Source organism: Equus przewalskii, chromosome X, assembly GCF_037783145.1.
Source record: "Equus przewalskii isolate Varuska chromosome X, EquPr2, whole genome shotgun sequence".
In the NCBI taxonomy this organism is placed as follows: Eukaryota; Metazoa; Chordata; class Mammalia; order Perissodactyla; family Equidae; genus Equus; species Equus przewalskii.
The window spans coordinates 38,894,804-38,920,345 of record NC_091863.1 but is presented as its reverse complement, the minus strand read 5'-3'; the positions used below and the strand labels follow the sequence as shown (position 1 = coordinate 38,920,345).

Genomic DNA, 25,542 nt, shown 5'->3' with positions numbered 1-25,542 from the left:
TTGCTAAGCCCACTCTTTTTTTTGTTATTTGTGTGTGTGTGTGTGTGTGTGTGTAAGGAAGATTGGCCCTGAGTTAACATCTATGCCAATCTTCCTCTGTTTTATGTGGGCCACCGCCACAGCATGGCTTGACAAGTGGTGCTAGGTCTGTGCCTGGGACCCGAAACTGTGAACCCCCGGCCACCAAAGCGGAGCATGTGAACTTAACCACTACACCACCAGGTTGGCCCTAAGCCCATTCTTATAAGTTCTGTCTACCAAACATTTGCTTTTTCATTTCCCTGAGAATTGCCTTGCTCCCCTTTGAAGTCCCAGACCACTACCCCCAACATCATCCTTTGTCTTTAGCCAAAGATGGTATTTAAGGTGGCGGGATTCAGCCATTCTGGCAAGTTACTCAGCTCTCCTGGGTTTCTCCCACGTATATGTGTTATAAAGCTTTGTTTGACTTTCTCCTGTTACTGTGTCTCATGTCAATTTCATTCTTAGACCAGCTAGAAGGACTTAAAGGGTAGAGGAATTGCCTTCCTCCCCTAAAACTTTATCCTCTCATTATTTTTTATATTATAGGATCAACCAAGAAAGTAATTATGTTAATGTAATTATGACTCCTCCACCAAAAAAGATACGTAAGTATAATACCACAGAAGTAAAAATTCTGTAACTTTAATCTGAATTGGAAATAAGCTCTGTAGTTTTTTCTCACCTAAGAAAAAGTAGGCTGCCTTCTGCTTCTGGGAAAATAGAGTAAATATAATTTTCCCTATTCCTCCTGCTAAGTACAACTAAAACCCTGTACACTATACATAAAACAAGGAAGAGAAGCCTCTGCCAGTTGGAGAGAAGGCAGGCCAGCAAGGGACCTCGGAACCTGAGGAACAGCAACAGTGATTCCCTTGAGTTTTCTTTTTACCTCATATACCCCAGAGGAGGTGTCGGAGAAGCTGGCAACCCCAAAATGCCAATGGGCACAGACAAAAACAGCTCCAAATAAGCCTACTTCCTTTAGTCAAAGGATCAGGAAAGGGACAACCTAGCAAGACAGAAAACTTTTAATAAGAATCACTTTATCCCAGCCAAGCACCACTTAAGAAAATGTGGGTCCCAACTCCATCCCATGAGCAAAAGCCAAGTGGGGAGCAGACACAGCCACTCTTGTCCGGCTGCAACAAGGTGCTACACCCCCTGCAACACCGGGGTGGTAGCAGAAAAGACCCAGCAGGGAGCTAAGTTTCCTCCCTCTGGGCAGTAATGAGTCCTCTCTCTCAGTGCTATCAGTGGAGAAACCACGAGGAGCCTGGACTTCCACTCCAAACCAGCAGTAACGAGGCATCCTTCTTCTGTCCTGCTGGAGCGAGTGTCAGAGAAGGCCTAGTGGAGAATCAGAACTTCCCCCAGTCACTTCAAATACAGCAAGATAGGCAGGTCGAAGGTAAAAGTATGGAAAAAGATGCCGTGCAAACATTAACCAAAAGAAAGCAACAGTATTGTCAATTATACCTCAAGAAAGCTGGAAAAAAGAAAGCAGAAGTAGCTATGTTAATATCAGATAAAGTAGACTTCAGAGAAAAAAATTACCAGAGACAGAGAGGGACATATAATGACAAAAAAGTCAATCCATCAAGAAAGACAAAGCAATCCTAAATGTGCATGCCGCAAACACAGAAGCCAAAGATGATAAAACCAAAAGGAGAAATCGATAAATTATAGTTGGAAACTTCAATACCCCCTCCCTCAACGATTCACAGAACAACTAAGAAGGAAATGAGCAAGAATCCTGAAGAATTCAACAACACAAGACCCAACAGGGTCGAAGCGACAGTTAGAGAAAACACCACCCAACAACGCAGAACACACATTCCTCTCAAGTGTCCATGGAAAACACACCACAAACAAACCTCAATCATTTTATAAGAATTGAAATCATAAAGGTGTTTTCTCTGACCACGCTGGAAGCAAACCAGAAATCAATAACAGAAAGATAACAGGAAAATCCCCAAACACTCAGAAACTAAACAACACCCTTCTAAATAATCCATAGTTCAAAGAGGAAGTCTCAGAGGAAATAAAAAAGACAACGAACTGAATGAAAATGAAATTACAACATTTACAATTTGTGGAACACATCTAAAGCAGTACTGAGAGGAAAATATACAGCACTAAATGCACACCTTTGAGAAAGGAAAGTCTCAAATCAAAAATCTAAGGTCCAGGGGCTGGCCCGGTGGCATAGTAGTTAAGTTCATGCACTCCGCTTCCACAAGCAGAGGTTTGCAGGTTCGGTTCCCAGGCACAGACCTAGCACCGCTTGTCAAGCCACACTGTGGCGGCATCCCACATAAAATAGAGGAAGAATGGCACAGATGTTAGCTCAGCGACAATCTTCCTCAAGCAAGAGGAAAAAAAGGAGGCAGATTGGCAACAGATGCTGGCTCAGGGTCAATCTTCCTCACAAAAAAACAAAACAGAACAAAAACAAGAAAACCCTGAGGTCCCACCCTCAAAAACCTAGAAAAAAAGACCACATTGGGGATATGTTGTTTAAGGGTACAAACCGGGAACTGGTAGATAAGTAAGTCCTGGAGATCTAATGCACAGCATAGTGATTACAGCCAACAATACTGTATTATAAACTTCAAAAGTGCTAAGAGACTAGATCGTAATTGTTCCCACCACAAAAAGAAATGACAACTATGTGACATAATAGAAGTATTAGCCAAAGCTACGCTGGTCATCATATTGCAATATATAAATGTATCAAACCAACACGTTGTACACCTTAAATTTATACAGCTATATGTCAATTATATTTCAATTTTTTAAAAAAAGGATCATAAAAAATCCAGAGCAAGCAGAAGGAAAGAAATAATAGAAAAGAGCAGAATTAATGAAGTTGAAAACAGAAAAACAATAGAGAAAAATCAATGAAACAAAACGCTGATTCTTTGAAAACATCAAGAAAATTGATCAACTTTCAGTAAAACTGACGAAAAAATTGAGAAGACACAAATTACCAATATCAGGAATGAAAAAGAATATCACTACAGAGCCTGAAGACATCAAAAGGATAATGAAGACAATATTATAAACAATTCTACACATATAAATTTGATAACTTAGATGAAATGGACCAATTCCTCAAAAAATACAAACTACCACAAATCACTCCATATGAAATAATTTGAATAGCCCTATAATTATTAAGGAAATTTAATCCATAATTTAAAACTCACCGAAAAAACGAAATCTCTGGCCAAGACGTTTTCCCTAGAGAACTTTACCAAACTTTTAAAAAAGAATTAACACCAATTACATAATCTCTTAGAGGAACTAGAAGAGGAGGTAACGTCCTAATTCATTCTATGAAGCTAGGATTTCCCTGTGATAGGCTGAAAGGGGGCCCCTAAAAGATATCCACATCCTAATCTTTGGAACCTATAAATATCATCTTATATGGCAAAAACAAAAGGGTCTTTGCAGATGTAATTAAGGATCTGGAGATAAGGAGAGTATCCTGGATTACCCAGGCAGGTCCTAAATGCAATCACATGTATCCTAATGAGGGGGAGGCAAAAGAAGCTTTGACGCACACACAGAAGGCCGTGATGCAAAGACAGAGCCGAGAGACACTTGAAGATGCTGGCCATGAAGTATAGAGCGATGCAGCCACGAGCTAAGGAACAGCTCCAGCCCCAGGAGCTCAAAAAGGCAACGAAGAGATTCTCCCTGAGAGCCTCTAGGGGGAGCACAGCCCTGCCAACACCTTGATTGTAGCCTAGTGATACTGATTGTTGACGTCCGGCCTCCAGAACTGCGAGAGAATAAATCTCTGTTGCTTTAAGCCACCCAGTTTGCGGTAATTTGTTGCAGCAGCCACATAAAACTAATACGTCCCTGATTATAAAAGTAGAAAAATACAGTACAAAAGAGAAAACTACATGTCAATATCACCCATAAATATAAAGGCAAAAGTGCTCGACAAAATATTAGCAAACATAATTCAGCAATATATCAAAAGAATTATACACCATGAACAACTGGGGCTTATTCCAGGAATGCAAGACAGGTTAAATACTCAAAAAGCAATCCATGCAATCCACCATATTAACAGGATTAAAAAGATCCGATCATATCAACCAATGTAGAAAAAGCATTTGACAAAATCCAACACTGATTCCTGCAGGAAACTGAATAGAAATACGAATAGAGGAACTTCCTCAACTTGAGAAAGAGCATCCGAAACAGAACAACAGCTAACGTTATACTTAAGGGGAAAGACTCAAGAGCAAGAGCAAGACAAGGGTGTCCATTCTCCCAACTCTGATTCAACACAGTGCCGGAAGGTCTAACCAGTGCAAAAGGGCAAGAACTGGAAACGAAAGGCATACAGAAGAAAAAGAAAAGAAAACTGTCCCTATTTACAGATGACATGATTGTCTATGTAGAAAACAACAAGGAATCTACCAAAAAACTCCCCAAACTAAGAATTGAGTTCAGCAGGGTCACACAAAACAAGATAAACATATGAAAACCAATTGTATTTCTATATGTTAGCAATGAAAACGTGGACTCCAAAATAAAAAATATGAAACCATTTATAATCACTCAGAAATATTAAATACTTAAGTATAAATCTAACAAAACATGTAAAAGACTTCTGAGTTAAAAACTACAACACACCAGCAATCTTGAGAAAGAAGACCAAAACTGGAAGCATCAGGCTCTTTGATTTCAAACTATATTACAAAGCTATAGTAATCAAAATAGTATGGGGTATTGGCATAAAAATAGACACATAGATCAATGGAACAGAATAGAGAGCCCTGAAATAAACCCACGCGTATATGGTCAATGTATGACAAAGGAACCAAGAATATACAATGGGGAAAGGTCAGTCTCTTCATAAACACTCTTGGGAAAACTGGACAGCCATACACACAAAATGAAACCAGACCAGTATCTTACACCACACACAAAAATTAACTCCAAAATGGGAGGTTGTGGAGAAGAAGGAACCCTCATACACCGCTGGTGGGAATGCAAACTGGTGCAGCCAGTATGGAAAACAGTATGGAGATTTATCAAAAAATTAAAAATAGAAATACCATATGACCCAGCCATCCCACTACTGGGTATCTATCCAAAGAACTTGAAATCAGCGATTCCAAAAGTCCCATGCACCCCTATGTTCATCGCAGCATTATTTACAATAGCCAAGACGTGGAACCAACCTGAGTGCCCATCAACTGATGATTGGATAAAGAAGATATGGTGTGTACATATACAATGGAATACTACTCAACCATAAAAAAGAACAAAATCGTCCCATTCACAACAACATGGATGGACCTTAAGGGAATTATGTTAAGTGAAATAAGCCAGATAGAGAAGGACAATCTCTGTATGACTCCACTCATACGTGGAAGTTAAACATGTGGACAAAGAGAACAGATTAGTGGCTTCCAGGGGAAAGGGGGGTGGGGGTGGGCACAAAGGGTGAAGGGGTGCACCTACAACACGACTGACAAACAATAATGTACAACTGAAATTTCACAAGGTTGTAAACTATCATAATCTCAATAAAAAGTTAAAAAAAATTAACTCCAAAATGGATTAAAGACTTGAATGTAAGACTTGAAAACATAAAACTCCTGGAAGAAAACATATGTGGTAAGCTCCTTGACATTGGCCTTGGTGATGATTTTTCGGATCTGATTCTAAAAGCAAAGGCAACAAAAGCAAAAATAAACAAGCGGGACTACATCAAACTCAAAAGCTTCTGCACAGCAAAGGAAACCATCAACAAAATGAAAGGCAACATAACAATTGGGAGAACATATTTGCAAACCATATATCTGATAAGGTGTTAATATACAAAATATATAAAGAATTCATACAACTCAATAGCAAAAAAAAAAACCCAACTTGATTAAAAAATGGGCAGAGGATCTGAATAGACACTTTTCCAAAGAAGACATACAGATGGCCAATAGGCACATGAAAAGGTGCTCAACATCACTAATAGTCAGGGAAATGCAAATCCAAACCACAATGAGATCACCTCACACCTGTTAGAATGGCTATGGTCAAAAAGACAAGAAATAAGTATTGGCGAGGATGTGGAGAAAAGGGAACCCTCGTGCACTGTTGGTGGGAATGTTGGTGCAGCCACCAAGACAACAGTATGGACGTTCCTGAGAAAATTAAAAACAGAACTACCATATGATCCAGCAATTCCACTTCTGGGTATTTATCTGAAAAAAAAGAAAACACTAACTCAAAAAGATATACGCACCCCTATGTGCAGTGCAGCTTTATTTACAACAGCCAAGACCTGGAAGCAACCTAAGTGTCCATCGATGGATGAACGGATAAAGAAAATGTGATCCATACATACACACACATACACAAACACACACACACACAGAGGATTATCATTCAGCCATAAAAAAGGAAATCTTGACATATGCGACAACATGGATGGGCCTTGAGAGCATTATGCTAAGTGAAATAAGTCAGATAGAGAAAGACAAACACTGTATGATCTCACTTATATGTGGAATCTAAAAAGAAAACCAAACTCATAGATACAGAGAACAAATTGATGGTTGCCAGAGGTGAGGGGGGAAACGGGTGAAAGGGGTCAAAAGGTACAAACTTTCAGTCATAAAATAGGTAAGTCCTGGGGATGTAATGTACAGCATGGTGACTATAGTTAATAATACCGTATTGCTATTTTAAAGTTGCTAACAGGGTAAATCTTAAAAGTTCTCATCACAAGAAAAAATTCTGTAACTATGTATGGTGATGGATGTTAACTAGACTACTGTGGTGATCATTTTGCAATATATACAAATATCAAATCACTATGCTGTACATCCGAAACTAATATAATGTTATATGTCAATTATACCTCAATTAAAAAATACTACGACATATTGATGAAAGAAATTAAAGATCTAAGTAAATGGAAAGACATATTATGTTTATGGATTGTAAGACTGAACATAGCAAAGATGTCAATTAGCCCCAAATTGGTATTCAAGGCTGATACAATTCTTATCAAAATCCCAGGAAGGTTTTTTTGATTATTCTAAAATTTATACTGAAAAGCAATGGAACTAAAATAGCTAAAACAAGTCTGACAAAGAATAATGTGCGAGGAATCAATCTACCCGATTTCAAGCTGTATTATATAGCTACAGTAATCGACACTGCATGGAGGGATAGACCCACAGATCAATGGAACAGAAAAGAGAACCCAAACAGAAATAGACGCAGAAAAATATACCCAACCGATTTTTAACAAAGATGCAAAAGCAATCCAATAGGGAAAAGACAGCATTTTAGACAAAAACATAGGAGAAGATCTTTGGGATCAAAGACTAGGGCAAGAGCTCTTAGACTTGACGCCCAAAGTACAGTGATAAATTGAACTTCATCAAAATTAAAATGGTTTGCTCTGTGAAAAATACCGTTAAAAAGATGAAAAGGAAAACGAGACTGGGGAAAATATGTGCAAGCCGTGTATCTGACAAAAGACTTGTAACTAGAATATATAAAGTACTATCAAAACGCAACAGTGAAAAAACAAACACTGCAATTAGAATACGAGAGAAAGACATGAAGACACATTCCACCTAAAGGACATACAGAAAGACACTCAACATCACCAGCCATTAGAGAAATGCAAATGAAAACCACAGTGAAACATCACTACATCTATCTGAATGAACAAAATAAAAGAGTGACAATGCCAAATGTTGGCAGTATGTGAAAAAACTAGATTGTTCATACATTGCAGGTGGGAATGTAAAATGGTATAACCACTCTGAAAGAGAGTTTGGCAGTTCCTTTTAAAATTTAAGAAGCACTTAGCATATAATCCAGCAATTGCACTCAAGTGCATTTTTATACAAAAGAAATGAAAATTTATGGTCACACAAAAACTGTACACAGATGGTCTTAGCAGCTTTATTCATAATAGCCAAAAACTGGAAACAACCAAGGGGGCCTTAACCAGAGCATGGTTTAACAAAAATAGTGGTACATCCACACCAGGATAAATATCAAAAAATCTACACCTAGGCATAGCAAACTGCAGAAAGCCAACAAAAATAAAAGCACAAAATCTTGAAAGAAGCCAGAGGGAAAAACACCTCACCTATAGAGGAACGAGAGTAAGAATTACATCAAACTTCTCAACAGAAACCACACAAGCATAAAGAGAGTAGAGTGAAAATATTTAAAGTCTTGAAAGAAAAAAACCAACAACATAGAATTGTGCATCCTGCAAAATCATGCTTCAAAAGTAAAGGAGAGTGGGGCCAGCCCCGTGGCCGAGTGGTTAAGTTCAAGCGCTCCGCTTTGGTGGCCCAGGGTTTCGCAGGTTCGGATCCTGCATGCAGACACGGCACCACTCGTCAGGCCACGCTGAGGCGGCGTCCCACATGCCACAACTAGAAGGACCCACAACTAAAAATACACAACTGTGTACCGGGGGGCTTTGGGAGAAAAAGGAAAAATAAAATCTTCAAAAAAAAAAAGTAAAGGAGAAATAGACCTTCCCAAACAAACAAAAGCTGAGGGAATTTGTCGCCAGTAGACCTGCTGTGCAAGATGTTAAAAGAAGTTCTTTTGAGAAGGAAAATGATATAGGTCAGAAACTCAGACCTACATAAAGAAAAAGAAGAGGGGCTGGCCTGGTGGTGCAGTGGTTAAGTTCACACATTCCGCTTTGGTGGCCTGGGGTTCACCAGTTCGAATCCCGGGTGCAGACATGGCACCGCTTGGCATGCCATGCTGTGGTAGGCGTCTCACATATAAAGTGGAGGAAGATGGGCACGGATATTAGCTCAGGGCCAGTCTTCCTCAGCAAAAAGAGGAGGGTTGGCAGCAGATGTTAGCTCAGGCCTAATCTTCCTCAAAAAAAAAAGAAAGAAAGAAAAGAAGAATGTCAGAGAAGGAATAAATGAAGGTAAAATAAAATCTTTATTTTTCTTATTGCCTGATGTATACATAACGGTTCAAAGTAATCACAGCAACACTGTTTTGAGTGATCGTAGCATATGAATAAGAAAAAGGAATGGCAGCAATGTTATTCAGGATGAGAGGGAGGAACTGGGAATACTCTGTTATAAGGCCCCTGCACTACCTCTGAAGCAGTGTAGTATTTGAAAATAGTCTCAGATTAGTTGTAAATGTATACCGTAAACTCTAGGGTGTTAAACATTAATTAGACTGATGCGCCTTAGGCTGATGGGGCTTTAACGCCTTCGTAGCCTATGTAGGTGGCAAATGGCTTCGCCCTTTCAGGCATCATGTCTTGCTGAGTCTCTTTCAAGGTGCTAGTGTAATACGGGATTTCCCTCAGTGCATAACCCATTTAGGCATTCCTTTACCCTCGGCTGCTATTCCTCGTTCTCTCCATCTATACTCAAACTTTTCCACCTTTGGAAGGGACATTCGGTTTGGCCACTGTGCTGGTCTAGATCACAAGCAGCAATACTAGGCTAGCAAGTGTCTCCACCTCAGTCCACAGAGCAGGGTTACACAGGTACCGATAAGCAAGTTTCACATGTTGGGGTATATGGAGTGACTATTCCGGTTTAAACCTGATTCGGCCTGGACTAAAGAAGCTTGACTTATGACCTGTCAACATACACTGTACATCTGCTCTAACCATTAAAGTAAAGAATGCGTTAAACATTATCTCAAAGTAAAAGAATGTACTCTTTGAAGATAAGGGTGCACGCTTCTTCCCTATGAGGCCAGTACCGCCAGCACCCAGGGGCCAGGACTCCTGAAGGTAAGTTTCCTTTCCCGGGACATCAGGGTCATGGTGACCTGTTAATCTGCAACTGAATACCTCTTTGAAACTTTTTTCTTTTTAACGATTTTTTTTTCCTTTTTCTCTCCAAAGCCCCCCAGTGCATAGTTGTGTATTTTTTTTTTAGTTGTGGCATGTGGGATGCTGCCTCAGCATGGCCTGATGAGTGGTGCCATGTCCACGCCCAGGATTCAAACCAGTGGAACCCTCGGCCACCGAAGTAGAGCTCTCGAACTTAACCATTCGGCAACCGGGCCAGCCCCCCATCTCTTTGAAACTTTGATGAATATGTATCCTGGGCGTGTCTGATGCATGTTCTTTGTTCTAAAAAGGTGTAAGACTGTACGGAAAACCATGCTTCTCCAGAACACTTTCTTCCTTTGTGGAGACCACCTTTCCAGATGATAGTCCTCAACCTGGCCCAAGTAAAACTCACCTTCTCTCTCTTATCTATAGAATGATTATTGGTTATTTGCCTCAACGGTACAGAACAAGTGGGCTCTTTTACCACTAGGCAGTACAGCTGCATTCACGGGTAGTCCCAATTTGCCACATTCGTGAAGGCACAACCTACTCCTAAATTAGGCCCTAGGAATTCTGACACAAAGATTTTAAACTATTGTCACAGTTTCTCGCTTAGGAATCATCCCTGCTTCTAGCACTTGTAGTTGCAGATCTGGCCCTGCTACCACGGGGAGGAAAAAGGAACGTTGAGGTGATGTGGGGAAGAAAGAAAAAAGGACAGTCATCATGGTAGCATCGAGCCACCTTGGGAAGAATTGCATAGTTGAACCAGCACCTTCCGCCATCCCCTCTTGCCCAGATCCACCAAAAACCAGAATCTATTTAGTGGGGACACTCTCTTGGTCCCCCTCATGTTGAGTGTGAACACACACTTCTGAAGGTGTGTAAACCAGACCTTCATGCCTTTATCTGTCTCCCCCTGCTAGCGGGGAGCAGAATTTGCCACCCCAAAACACGTCTCTTTGCCATAAGGATTATTTTAAGATGGTTATTTTTAAGAAACAGTAAATACAGGAGAAGCTCAGAAAACTGAGTCGAAGTTACCCTTTTGTACGAGATATTTCCATTTGTAAGGGAAATTTCCATTTGTAAGGGTGTCTTTCTCTCTGGACCAGGAAATGGGGGAGGACTCAGTCTCCGAAAACTCTTATCAATGGGGAAGGCTTAAATTTGCATGACAACCTTACCCTTGTTTACCCTGCCTTCCAGGTACCCAACCTCTCAGAACTGGCTCCCCACCCCCAACACAAGATCTTTGTTTTTACCTGAAGATGGTATTGTAAGGTATTTTGGAGAATTACTCAGTTTTCCTGGGTCTTTCCCAACTTCTGTTTGCTTTTCTCCTGTTAATCTGTCTTACACCAATTTAATTATTCGACTAGCCAAAGAATCTCAAGGAAAGAAGGGAAAATTTTTCCATCTCTACACCCCATTTTAGAAAGCCAATATTTCAATTGCCCTTTCCAGTTCTCTATCAAATCATTACTCTAAGGATGACAGCACATTCCCTGGCCTGAAGAAATGTGATTAGGCGGCCCACACTCGCATAATATCTTCTGGCCCAGTTCTTTTATATAACTCTGAGCACTTGCGTCTACCACCAGGTAAGCAAAGTCTAGTCCAAAGGCAGTGTCTATTCCCGTCAGGATCCATTTGTAGCCCCCTGGGGCTTCTGGCATCAGTCTGACTTCCAGCTATGTTCTGGGCCTTCCCCCTGGGGAATCCGCCACATGGCCATGTGCAGTCCCTGTCTCTTTTATTGGCAAACAGAGCAGTTCTAATTGGCATTTTGTGCCTCAGGAAGTACGTTTAGTAGGAATACGTTTAGATTCTCGCCAATTCGATGGACCCAGAAGGCCACCTTAAGCGAGCACACTTCAATCAATCTTTATCTTGATTAAACTGCTGGATTACCGCCCCAGACAATTGAGAGTGAGGCTCTGATGGTAATCTTCGCCTTTCAGCTTCTTTTTTTCCTGCTTTTTTGTTCTCCCCAAATCCCCCCAGCACATAGTTGTGTATTTTTAGTTGTGGGTCCTTCTAGTTGTGGCATGTGGGACGCCGTGCTAGCAGGGCCGGATGAGCGGTGCCATGTCCGCGCCCGGCATCCGAACCTGTGAAACCCTGGGCCGCCGAAAGGGAGCGCACAAACCCAGCCACTTGGCCACGGGCTGGCTCCCCATTTCTTAATAACCATCTAAAAATTTCCACCCTGCTGGAGGACTTGCCTCTTCCCTCTCTCTATCCCCATTTCCTTGTTAATTAACTTAATGCTTTTAATTAGCATCTGTAAGACCCGTAAAGGAAAGCTGAGACAGCAAGTTCGGCGAGGCTTCCCAGGTTGTTGCTTGATTTTGCAGCAATAAGGTTACATGGGGTGTCCTCACAAAAGGGACCCCCTTAATCACAGCATTTCCACGACCTGGGTAATGGGCATATTCGGCGAGTGAATATTCTGATTACCATAAAGCCAGTCCCATATGGCTTGTATATGAAGCTTATCATCTGCTTCATCTGGGGTGTTCCACTGGGGCATTCCCCTATAAGGGGGCATCGGACGGTCTCCCTACTCAGAGTAAACCCACTTTAACGTGGCTTTTATCCAGTCCACCGGGCTGGCTGGTCCCTTGTGAATAATTTCCTGCGTGTCTAGATCATGTCTAGTCATCTGTGATTGTTCAACAGTGAGCTGTGGGTCCTGCATCGACCCAAACATATCCTTACATTCTGCAACATCCAAAACCAAAGCTACTGCTCCTAAATTAGTCATTTCACAATAGAGTGTAGCAAAGTTTCTTCAGAAAGCTGACCGTATCAATCTACAAAATGAGACAACTCCTTCACACTCTACCCGCTGGGTTTGGAAGTTTCTAGCTTTTGCCCCCCCCCCCCCACACTGACTACCATCTCGGCGACCAGATGTCTTAGAGGTACTCTCTGTTGTTTTGCACAACTTCTCCCTTTGGGGGCGGCTTGGAGGCTAGAGGCCAAAGATCAGACTGACCAAACTCTGAGCTTGGTCTAGCATCAAGGTCTGACCCAGCACTCTCTTTTATTTCCATTTTAGCTATTACAGATAACAATAACCAAGGTATATTAATCATATTTTATTTTCTGTATATTATGATGTTTTGACATCTTAAAAACCTTTCTGGAGGCCGGCCCCGTGGCTGAGTGCTTAAGTTTGAGTGCTCCGCTCCAGCGGCCCAGGGCTTCGCTGGTCGGGATTCTGGGCGCGGACACAGCACGGCGAGGTGGCGTCCCACACAGCACAGTCAGAGGCACAGACAACTAGAATATACAACTATGTACTAGGGGGCTTTGGGGAGAAGAAAAAAAAAAATGTTGGCCACAGTTGTTAGCTCAGGTGCCAATCTTAAAAAAAAAAAAAAAAAAAAAAACTTTTCTGGCTGGGGAGATACTGCCCCTCCCAGGGTAGCCAATTCTTAGAGATAGCAAAGGGCCGAGCCGGGAGCATGTCTTTGATATGCAAATTACCGAATACAGATCCACACCTCCCCTATCTGGCCCCAGAGGCAATATTCCTCTTCCTTAATCATCCCAGGGCCAGGTGCCAAACTACATGTTTCCATGAGTCAGGGCTGTCCTAGCAAATCCCACATTTTCTGACAAGAAATGCTGTATCATGCCAACAATAACCAATTCTTCAGTTCCACGATACCAACTGGGTATCCTACAATTCAATCCTATTCTGACACTAATAAGTGATTATAGCAAGGTTGCAGAATACAAGGTTAATACACAAAAGTCGATTGCCTTCCTGTATAGGTATTAATCACAGCATCTATCACAACCTGGGTAATGGGCATATTCAGCGGGTGAATGTCCAGATTATCATGAAGCCAGCCTCATATATACCTATAGAAGAAAGCAATTGTTCAAGTGGAATTTGAAATTAAAAACACAATACCACTTACATTAGCACCAAAGCAATGAAATACTTAGGCATAAATGTAACAAAATATGTACAAGAGCTCCACGAGGAAAATCAAATGAAAATCCACATGAAAGAAATCAAGTATCTAAATAAATGGAGAGATATTCCATGTTTCATGGATAGGAAGACCCAATATTGTCAAGATGTCAATTCTCTTCCACTTGATCTATAGACTCAACACAATCCTAATAAAATTTCCAGCAAATTATTTTGTAGATATCAACACACTGACTCTAAAGTTTATATGCAAAAGCAAAAGAATCAGAATAGCCAACACAGCACCAAAGAAGAACCAAGTTGGAGGACTGACACTAACCAACTTTAAGATTTACTATAAAGCTAGAATACTCAAGACAGCAAAGCTCCCTGATTTCAAACGATGTTACAAAGCTATAGTAATCAAAACTGTATGCTACTGACATAACAACAGACACATATCAACGGAACAGAATAGAGAGCCCTGAAATAAACCCATGCATATATGGCCAATTAATGTATGACAAAGGAGCCAAGAATATACGATGGGGAAAGGTCCGGCTCTTCAATAAACACTGTTGGGAAAACTGGACAGACACACACAAAAAATGAAACCAAACCACTATCTTATGTCATAAACAAAAATTAACTCCAAAATGGATTAAAGACTCGACTGTAAGCCCTGAAACCATAAAACTCCTAGAGAGAAACACAGACAGTGAGCTCCTTGACTCTGGTCTTGGTGACGAGTTTTGGGATCTGACTCCAAAAGCAAAGACAATAAAAGCAAAAACAAGTGGACTTTATCAAACTAAAAAGCTTCTGCACAGCAAAGGAAATCATCAACAAAATGAAGAGGCAACCTACGGAATGGGAGAACATATTTGCAAACGATATAGCTGATAAGGGGTTAACATACAAAATATATAAAGAATTCATAGAACTCAATAGCAAAAAAACAGTTCAATTAAAAAATGGGCAGAGGATCTGAATAGGTATTTTTCCAAAGACGTACAGATGGCCAACAGGTACATGAAAAGGTGCTCAGTATCACTAATCATCAGGGAAATGCAAATCAAAACCACAATGAGATATCACCTCACATCTGTTAGAATGGCTATCATCAAAAAGACAAGAGGGCCGCCCCGGGGCCAAGTGGTTGAGTTCACACGCTCTGCTCTGGCAGCCCAGGGTTTTGCCAGTTCGAATCCTGGGCGTGGACATGGCACCACTCATCGGGCCATGCTGAGGCGGCATCCCACATGCCACAAATAGAAGGACCTACAACTAAAAATACACAACTATGTACTGGGGGGCTTTGGGAGAAAAAGGAAAAATAAAATCTTAAAAAAAAAAAGACAAGAAATAACAAGTGTTGGTGAGGATATGGAGAAAAGGGAACCCTTGTGCACTGGTGGTGGGAATGTCAGCTGGTGCAGCCACCATAGACAACAGTATGGAGATTCCTCAGAAAACTAAAAACAGAACTCCCATATGATGCAGCAATTCCACTTCTGGGTATTTATCGGAAGAAAATGAAAACACTAGCTCAAAAAGATATATGCACCCCCGTGTTTGCTGCCACATCACTTACAATAGCTAAGATATGGAAACAACCTAAGTGTCCATTGACAGATGGATGGATGAAGAAAATGTGGTACATATGTACAATGGAATATTATTCAGCCATAAAAAAGAATGAAATCTGGCCATTTGCAACAACATGGATGGGTCTTGAGGGCATTATGCTAAGTGAAATAAGTCAGACAGAGAGAGACAAATACTATATCATCTCACTTATATGTGGAATCTAAAAAAAACAAAAACAAAACCAAAAACACCAGGGGCCAGCCCAGTGGCATAGTAGTTAAGTTCACATACTCCACTTTGGCGGCCCAGGGTTCACTGGTTTGGATCCTGGGCACAGACCTACACAGTGCTCATCAAGCCATGCTGTGGCGGCATCCCACATAGAAGAACTAGGACATACAACTGTGTACTGGGGCTTTGGGGAGGAAAAAAAAGAGGAAGATTGGCAACAGATGTTAGCTTAGGGCCAATCTTCCTCACCAAAAAGTATACTTTCAATAAATAAATAAAAACCAAGTTCATAGATACAGAGAAGTGGAGTTGCTGGATCATATGGTAGTTCTGTTTTTAATTTTCTGAGGAACCTCCATACTGTTGTGGTTGCCAGAGGTGGGGAGGGAGCAAAATGGGTGAAGGGAATCAAAAAGTACAAACTTCCGGAGCAGTGTGAAGAAGAGGCGAGAGCGACCCCCGGGCCGACTAAAGCCCGCGCGCCGCTGCATCCCCCGCGTCCAGCGCCAACGTCCCGCCGCCGTCGTCACCATGCCCAAGAGAAAGGCTGAAGGGGATGCTAAAGGAGATAAAGCCAAGGTGAAGGCCGAACCACAGAGAGGATCTGCAAGGTTATCTGCTAAACCTGCTCCTCCAAAGCCAGAGCCCGCACCTAAAAAGGCCCCTGCAAAGAAGGGAGAGAAGGTACCCAAAGGGAAAAAGGGGAAGGCTGACGCTGGCAAGGATGGGAATAACCCTGCAGGAAATGGAGATGCCAAAACAGACCAGGCACAGAAAGCTGATGGTGCTGGAGATGCCAAGTGGAGCGTGTGCACTTCTGATAACTGTGTACTTCTGGTGACTGTACAGTTTGAAATATTATTTTTTATCAAGTTTTATAAAAATGCAGAATTTTGTTTTACTTCTTTCTTAAGCTATGTTGTTAGCACACAGAACACTTCATTGTTGTTTTTCGGGGAAGGGCATATGTCACTAATAGAATGTCTCCGAAGCTGGATTGACATGGGGAAAAAAACATCTTTCCCTTCTAGTTTTGAGAGACGTTCCTTTTGGTTCCCAGGAGGAGAGATCTCTTGATGTTGACGCACATGCGCCACCTTGGCACAAACGCCTGGTGGTGTGGAAAAACTAAAATTCGTTTGTATGTGTTCTTCACCCTCTGCCTTCAGCATAGACCTCACTCCCTTAAACCCAGAGACCTCTTGAGACCTGACCCCAAAAAATTAGTTACTAGTATGTCAGGCAATCTGGACTTGCCAGTGTCACCATTGAGATGGCACCCCTCAAAAGAGGAGCAGTTCCCTTTTTTAGATTGTGGATCTTCAGATTGATAATTCTGCCATTTTCATTCACTTCCTGAAAGTCAGGGTCGGCTTGTGAAAAGTTGTTAAACATCATGCTAAATGTGAAACGTCAACCCTCACTCTAAACTTGCCCTGTTGAGAGCATCACATGAAGACTTCGTTGGGTTTTATAGTGGCTTTCTGATTTTGGTAGTCCATTGAAGAAGGGAGTTTGAAAGTTGTTGAATACTGTTACCGATTGTCTGCCATGTCCTGCCTGAAATACCATGATTGTTTATGAAAAGTATCTTTAATAAAGCTGGATACAGTTTGAAAAAAAAAAGTACAAACTTCCAGCTATAAAATAAGTAAGCCATGGGGATGTAACGTACAGCATGGTGACTGTAGTTAACAATACTGTATTACATATTTGAAAGTTGTTAGAGTAAATCTTAAAAGTTCTCATCATAAGAAAAAAATATTCTGTAACTCCGTATGGTGACAGGTGTTAACCAGACTTACTGTGGTGATCATTTTGCAATATGTACAAATATCGAATCGTTACATTGCACAGCTGAAACTAACATAATGTTGTGAGTCAATTATAGTTAAAAAAAAAAAAAAAGACAGCATGGTATTGTGAAAGAACAGACAAATACATCAATGGAACAAATAGAGAGCCAGGAAATAGACCCACACAAATATAGTCAACTGATCTTTGACAAAGGAGCAAAGGCAACTCAATGGAGAAGGACAGCATTTTCAACAAATGGTGCTGCAACAATTAGACACCATATGCCAAAAAAAGAAGAATCTAGAAACAGTCCTTATGCCTTTCACAAAAATTAACTCTACATTGATCCTAGATCTATATGCAAAATACAAAACTATAAAACTTCTACAAGACTAACAGGAGAAAACTCGAAGAGACTTTGGGTTTGGCAGTGCTTTTAAATACAACACCAAAAGTATGATTCATGAAAGAAAAACTGACATGTTGGATTTTATTAAAAATTTAACAGTTCTGCCCTGTGAAACATACTCTTAAGAGAATAAAGAGACAAGCCACAGAATGGGAGAAAATATTTGCAAAACACATAGCTGACAAAGAACTCTTAAAATTCAACAATAAGAAAACAAACAACCCAATTAAAAAATGGGCAAAATGGGGCTGGCCCCGGGGCTGAGTGGTTAAGTTTGCATGCTCTGCTTCAGTGGCCCAGGGTTTCGACAGCTTGGATCCTGGGCACGGACCTAGCACCGCTCACCAAGCCATGCTGAGGCGGCATCCCACATAGCAGAACCAGAAGGACCTACAACTAGAATATACAACCATGTACTGTGGGGCTTTGGGGAGAAGAAGAAGAAAAAATAGATTCGCAACAGATCTTAGCTCAGGTGCCAATCTTAAAAACAAAATAAAATGGGCAAAAGATCTGAATAGACACTTGACCAAAGAAGATATACAGAAGGCAAATAAGCATGTAAAAACTATGTTCAACATCATTTTTCGTTACGGAATTGCAAATTAAAACAACATTGAGATACCACTACACACCTATTAGAATGGTAAAAATCCAGAAAACTTGGGGCTGGCCCAGTGGTGCAGCAGTTAAGTGCGCACTTTCTGCTTTGGCAGCCCAGGGTTCGCCGGTTCAGATCCCGGGTGTAGACATGGCACTGCTTGGCAAGCCATGCTGTGGCAGGTGTCCCACATATAAAGTGGAGGAAGATGGGCACGGATGTTAGCTCAGGGCCAGTCTGGCTCAGCAAAAAGAGGAGGCAGGGCTAATCTTCCTCAAAAAAGAAAAAATTAAAAATCCAAAAAACTGACAATACCAAATGCTGACAAGGATGTGGCGCAACAAGAATGTTCATTCATTGCTGCTGAGAATGCAAAATGATGAAAAACTTGGGAAAACAGTTTGGCAGTTTCTTACAAAGCTAAATAGTCTTGCCATATGACCCAGCAATTACACTCCTAGTTATCCACCCAAATGAACTGAAAACATACGTCGACACAAAAACCTCTATATAAATGTTTATAGCAGCTTTATTCATAATCGCCAAAAACTGGGAGCAACCAAGAAGTCCTTCAATAGGTGAATGGATAAGCAAACTGTGGTGCACCCAGACAATGGACTATTATTCAGTGATAAAAAGAAATGAGCTATCAAGCCAGGAAAAGACATGGAAGAACCTTAAATGCAAACTTCTATGTGAAAGAAGACGATCTGAAAAGGCTACGGACTGATTCATCCTAACTATATGACATTTTAGAAAAGGCGAAACTATAGAGACAGTAAAAAAATCAGCAGTTGCCAGAGGCTCAGGCAGAGGGAGAGGAAGGACGACCAGCTGAAGCACAGATGAAACTGTTCTGTATGAAACAGTAATGGTGGACATATGTCATTACACATTTGTCAAAATTCATAAAATGTGCAACACAAAGAATGAAGCTTACTGTAAACTGTAGACTATAATTAATAATAATGTATTAATATTGGTTAATTGTAATAAATGTACCACACTAATGCAAGATTTTTTTTTGAGGAAGATTAGCCCTGAGCTAACATCTGCTGCCAATCCTCCTCTTTTTTGCTGAGGAAGACTGGCCCTGAGCTAACATCCATGCCCATCTTCCTCTACTTTATATGTGGGACGCCTACCACAGCATGGCTTGCCAAGCGGTGCCATGTCCACACCCAGGATCCGAACCAGCAAACCCGGGCCGCTGAATCGGAACGTGCACACTTAACCACTGTGCCACCAGGCCAGCCCCTGCAAGATATTAATAATAGGGAAAACTATGTGCCGGGGGGTGGGGGGCGGGTTAGAACGGTATATGCAACTGTAAGTGCTATTTTCTCAATTATTCTGTAAATCTAAAGCTGTACTAAAAAATTAAGTCAATTAATTATTTTAAATGCACCTAGCATACAATCCAGCAATTGCACTCTTGTGCATTCATCCCATACAAAAACCTTACACAAAGAATCATAGCATCTTTATTCATAAGAGCCAAAAATGGAAACAATCAAGATACCCTTCAGCTAGGGGCTGGTTAAGCAAACTGTGGTACATCCATATCGTGGAAGAGAATTCAGCAATAAAAAGGAGCAAACTATTTATATACGCAACAATCTGGATGAATGTCCAGAGACATTTAAAAAGCCAGTCCAAAAGGTTACATACTATATGGTTCCATTTATATAACATTCTTTTTTTTTTTAAAGATTGGCACCTGAGTTAACAGCTGTTGCCAATCTTTTTTTTTTCCCTGCTTTTTCTCCCCAAACCCCCCAGTAGGTAGTCGTATATTTTAGTTGTGGGTCCTTCTAGTTGTGGCATGTGGGATGCCACCTCAGCATGGCTTGATGAGCGGTGCCGTGTCTGCGCCCAGGATCTGAACTGGTGAAACCCTGGGCCGCCAAAGCAGAGCGTGCGAATTTAACCACTTGGCCACCAGGCCGGCCCCATATACAACATTCTTGAAATGACAAAATTACAGAATTGGAGCACAGATTAGCGGTTGCCAGGGGTTAAGGAGGGAGTGTGGGAGGAGGGAAGTGGTTGTGGCTATTAAAGGGCAATATGAGGGATCCTGGTGGTGATAAAAATGTTCTGTATGTCAATATCCTGGTTGTGATGTTGTACCAAGGTTTTGCAAGACGTTACCATTCGGTTCAGGAACTGGGTAAATGGTACACTGCATTTGAATCTACAAGCATCTCAAAATTAAAATTTATCTTACAAAAAGGAAAAGAAAATGAAAACGTAGTCTCCTCCTTACCTCAAATGATCTGCCAGGCTGTGCTGGAAGCAGGCCAGGGAAGCCCTGGGGTGATCGCCCATTGGCTGGCATGTTCACTTGGGTCTCAGAGCCGGAGGGGCGTCTGTAGGTGCGCTGCAGTCAGAATGAATGGAAGATCTTGCAGCCTCCACTAAGGGAAAGCTCACCAGCTCCACAGACGCCAAGAAATCCTAAAAGGACAGTATCCGCGTCATCAGTGTCATTCTACATTCACGCCACAAAGTTCAGCAACCCCAACTCTGAATATTAGTCAGGGTGGATTTCGGAAACAATCATGATATTTGGAGTCAAATCAATGAACTCAGAGTCCTTTATTCGTGAGCGGCTCCACACCTTACCCAGCCAGCCCATCCCTCAGTTCCAGGTTCAAGGCAGACCTGGGTTTGGTGGGAGGGTAGAACTGGGGCAGTGGACAGTGCTGAAGCCCCATGGGGTGCCAGGGGAAGGACTTGTCCGCAGGGACCTGGTGGGTGACTGTGGAGGCAAGAAACCTGGAAACCTGGTAGTCTGAATGAAAGGGATCTCTTCTGCCCTATTTATTTTGCCATTTTGGGGTGGAAAAAGCCTCTGAAATTCTTCTACAAGGAAGCTCTCGGCCTCTTCTTTCCACAAGTTGGTTCAACATTAATAATACTATTTATTAAATCAACAAATGGGGGAGGGGGGAACATGCTATTAACTTAAACCAAAAAAGCATTTGACACAATTCAGCAGCCATCGCTAAGAAAAACAAACTAAAATTAGAGAGGCAAATCACTTAAATATCACAAAAATCATTTACAAAACATAGCCCTGAAATACTATGCTAAAAAGTAAAATGATGTAGATATTGCCATTAAAATTAGCAACAGGATACGGATGTCTGACACAACTCAAAATTGTTTGCCTGGCTCTAGCTCACATTGTAGAAGATGAATCAATCAGAATAAATATTGCGTGCCGGCCTGGTGGCGCAGCGGTTAAGTTCACAGGTTCCGCTTCACAGCCCGGGGTTCACCAGTTCGGATCCCAGGTGTGGACATGGCACTGCTTGCAAGCTATGCTGTGGTAGGCGTCACACGTATAAAGTAGAGGAAGATGGGCACAGATGTTAGTTCGCGGCCACTCTTCCTCAGCAAAAAAGAGGAGGATTGGCGGCAGATGTTAGCTCAGCACTAATCTTTCTCAAAAAAAAAAAAAGAATAAATATTGCAAAGAACTGAAAATGTAGTTTTCTTTGCCAATGATGTGATTTTACACCTGGAAAACCTAACAGACTCTACTAGAACTCATAGGGCAGGGGGCCAGCCCGGTGGTGCAGCGGTTAAGTTCACACGTTCTGCTTCGGCGGCCCGCCTTCGCTGGTTCAGATCCCAGGTGCGGACATGGCACCGCTTGGCAAGCCATGCTGTGGCAGGCATCCCATGTATAAAGTAGAGGAAGATGGGCACGGATGTTAGCTCAGGGCCAGTCTTCCTCAGCAAAAGAGGAGGATTGGCAGCAGATGTTAGCTCAGGGCTAATCTTCCTCCAAAAGATGCAATAAGGAATCTAAACGTGACTACCGCGGAAGCCCCCATCCCTGGCCCACAGAGATTGTCATTCACTAGATTCTTTAATTCTCCACCAACTGACCCCACAAGCTGACAATTTACCATTCCCAAAAGCCAACAAAGCCATCATCTCAAAATCACCTTAGTGACTGTCACGCCATAAACCCTCGTGCATTCCCTTTAGCGCCGCGCGCCAACAAGACTTAAATGGCCTCTGAGGGCCACTTCCGTTTCCTGTCCTCGCCCCTGACACTGCCCCTTCTGGGGCTGTTGGTTTCGCACACGATCCTAAGGGCTGTGAGCCGGTGGTCTACTCACTCTGAACCAGATGCAGCTCTGGACCGGCAGAGACTTTGTCTACGAGTGGCGTTGCCGGGCGAGGAACATGGCTGCGCCCAGACTTTCCTCTATGAGGGCCGCCATCTTGTCATCCTTTCCGTACAGTGGGCTGTTCCACAGAAGGCGGGGCGAGGGGCATTGTTCGCGGGTAGGAACCTTCTGAGGGGATGCTTCTGGGAGGAGCTGGTCTTTGGAAGTGGGTTCTATACATCTGTGCAAAGTTTATAGAAGCAGAGGTGCCAACCCCCATCCCCGGCGGGAGGGAGGATGTGTTCCGATCTTCAAGGGAGATACCACTGGGAAGCGGGGGGAAAGTCAGGATTACAGTGTCCTCCCGGGAGATGTCACTAGGATTAAAAGAGAAGTTAGGATGGTACAGTCCCCCTCCTGGCCCATTCCACTGGGCAAGAGAGGGCAGGAGTCAGGGTGGTACAATCCTCTCCTTGGAGATACCACGGGGAAGAGGGGAGAAAAGTCAGGATAATGTGGCTTCCCTCCTGGGCAATACCACTGGAGAAGAGGGGTAAGAGTCAGGGTGGTCCAGTTTCCCCTGGATGTGCTGGAATTGGTGTGGAGGGGACTTGAATCCCCCTGAATCTCCGTTATCCCACTAGAATGATAGTAGCTAGGAAGAATAATAATAATAATAGCCTTTGATATGGACAACTAATGTTTTTCAGCAAATTGTCAATAGAAAAAATATTTAGAAAACGTTATAAGCATGCTTTCAATGAAAATGCATTCCAAGACACACCCCCAACTCCTACTGTCAACCAGGTTGCCGCTGATTAGCCTGTCTTATAAGGAAATTCAGGGGCTGCCACTGCCACTTGGGAGAATAGAGAGAATTCTGGGTGTTCTTCACCTCTGAACTCCTACACATTCTTCAGAACCTGGTCCAAGTAGACCCTCCTGCAGGAAGCTTTCTCTGACAAGAGGTAGAGGACTCTTTTCTCTGCTGAAGGTGTTTCAAACCCAGCCGGTAGACCCCGACTGAGCTTGAGTGTGGATTACTGGTTACCCTAAGGACATTCAGATTCACTCTCTGGACCTTAGCTCAACAATCTGGAGAGTTAGAGTGTTAGCCTCTCAGAGTGTCCCATTTTCTGTGTCTCCCCTGCCATATTTGTGAATTGAATGGAAGAGGGAATGGCAAATGTGAGAACATTACTGTAACATACACACTTTACAGAAATTTCCAAAACTTATAATCATGACTTCTGGTCAACATCTCAAATCCTGGACTCTGCTAGCTTCCACCACCAATGCCTCCTGGACTGATCTCGAACCTGGGCCCTTCTTAACTCTACCAACACCTATGTTGCACTCTTCTGATCTGGATTCATGTCCTCTATTAATGATTCCACTATCAATGTCCCTGTATTTGACCCTGAATCCAAGCTGCCGCTAACTCTTCCACCATATGTGCCCTTCTTTATAGATTGAGAGACTAGGCGTACGTTAATTTTCCACTATCAATGCCTCTCTAGTCTAGATCTCAACTATTGGACCCTGGTTAACTTTTCTACCTTCAATGTCCTTTTGATTAGACCTCCAAAACAGACTTCTGTTACAGACGCTTGGGTTCAAATTCAAACCAGAGGGGAAATTACGTTTATAGAGTAACAGAAGCTGAAGTTCAAGAACTAGACCTGAAGACCATTCATGGTGGAAGATTGCTTACAGGCCTGGGCTTACAGCCCTTAAAACAAGATGGCGATTTCTGGCAAAATCATGAACAGAGGTTTTTAGATCAAATCAGGGAGATTGATGATGGAAAAGTTAATATTTTCTTGGGATATAGACATGAAATAGTTCATGGAGGCCCAGGATTCAAGGTCAGAAGTAATGGTTTGTCACTTCAGAGATTCAATTATAAAAGACCGTTGCTTTCATCTTGTGTTCTCTCTCTCTCCTTCATATCACTCACTCCAGGAGAAGCAAGCTGCTGTGTCATAATGACACCCAGACAGCCTTTGAGGAGAACTGAGGCCTCTAGCCCACAGCCATATGAATGAGCCAGCCGGGAAGTGAAACCTCCAGCCTCAGCTGACGGCAGCCCCCGTTGACAACTTAAAGACAACATCAGGGGAGACCCTGAGACAGAACCACTCAGCCAAGTCACTCCCAAATTCCTGCCCCCACAGACACTGTGAAGTAATAAGGTTTTGTTGTTTCAAGCTTCTCTGTTCAAGGCTAACTCGTTATGCAGCAATAGCTAACTAATTCAGGCATTTGAAGTTTGGGGATTTTGTTCATCATGGATTTTGGCATTAATTTTGACTTTTGAAAATATTGCACTAAAATGTTGTTTATCTCGATTCCCGAGTTTTGGGGCCCCCTTAACTTTTGCACTTTGAGGTGAGTGCCTCCCTTGCCTCACCCTAGTCCCAGCCCTGCTGAGAAAGCTTGTTCTCTAAAATCATAGGCTGGCAGAAACTTTGCAATTTGAAATTATATCCTGAGAATAAAACGTGTCACTCTTGCCTGGAAGATCCAAGTCACTTTAACACAGAAAAGCAGCCTCGATTTCCAACCCCGGTTCAGAGCTTCAAGTAAGGGGCATCTGGAGTGAAGATGTCACATCTATTTTTACTCCAGTGTTTCTAAGTAAAAAGGACCCTGGATCCAATTCATTCGCAGTTCAGACTTGATGCTGACACTTGTACACAACAACTTGCTTTGCTTTGGCCTGATCAAAACACCGCTTCCTGGAGCTGACCCGGTGGGGCAGCAGTTAAGTTCGGATGCTGCACTTCCGCAGCTCGGAATCTGCTGGTTCGGATCCCGGGTGTGGACCTACACACCGCTCACCAAGCCATGCAGTGGTGGGTGTCCCACATGTAAAACAGAGGAAGATGGGCACAGATGTTAGCTCAGGGCTAATCTTCCTCGAAAAGAAAAAATAAACAAATAAACTTTGTCACTATTGCCTTAAAAAAAAAAAAACACTGCTTCCTTTAAATT

At 42.3% G+C, this 25,542-nt stretch overlaps 1 protein-coding gene across 4 annotated transcripts in view; it reads right to left on the bottom strand.

Moving 5' to 3' along the window:
- Window positions 1-22,870, bottom strand: part of ZNF157 (zinc finger protein 157) — a 54,232-nt gene extending 31,362 nt beyond the window's left edge. Inside the window, exons 1-2 of one of the 4 annotated variants that reach the window (XM_070606509.1) lie at window positions 22,555-22,870; window positions 20,685-20,875 (exon numbers count right to left, since the gene is read on the bottom strand). Coding sequence is in view for 2 of the 4 variants with exons in the window: in XM_070606507.1 (XP_070462608.1) it covers window positions 20,685-20,756 (72 nt within the window). In the remaining 2 variants the exon portion in view is untranslated. Of the gene's footprint in view, window positions 1-20,684; window positions 20,876-22,377 lie in introns of all 4 variants that reach the window. The other 3 variants (XM_070606507.1, XM_070606506.1, XM_070606508.1) reach the window with 3 other exon arrangements.
- Between the last annotated feature and the right edge of the window lie 2,672 nt (window positions 22,871-25,542).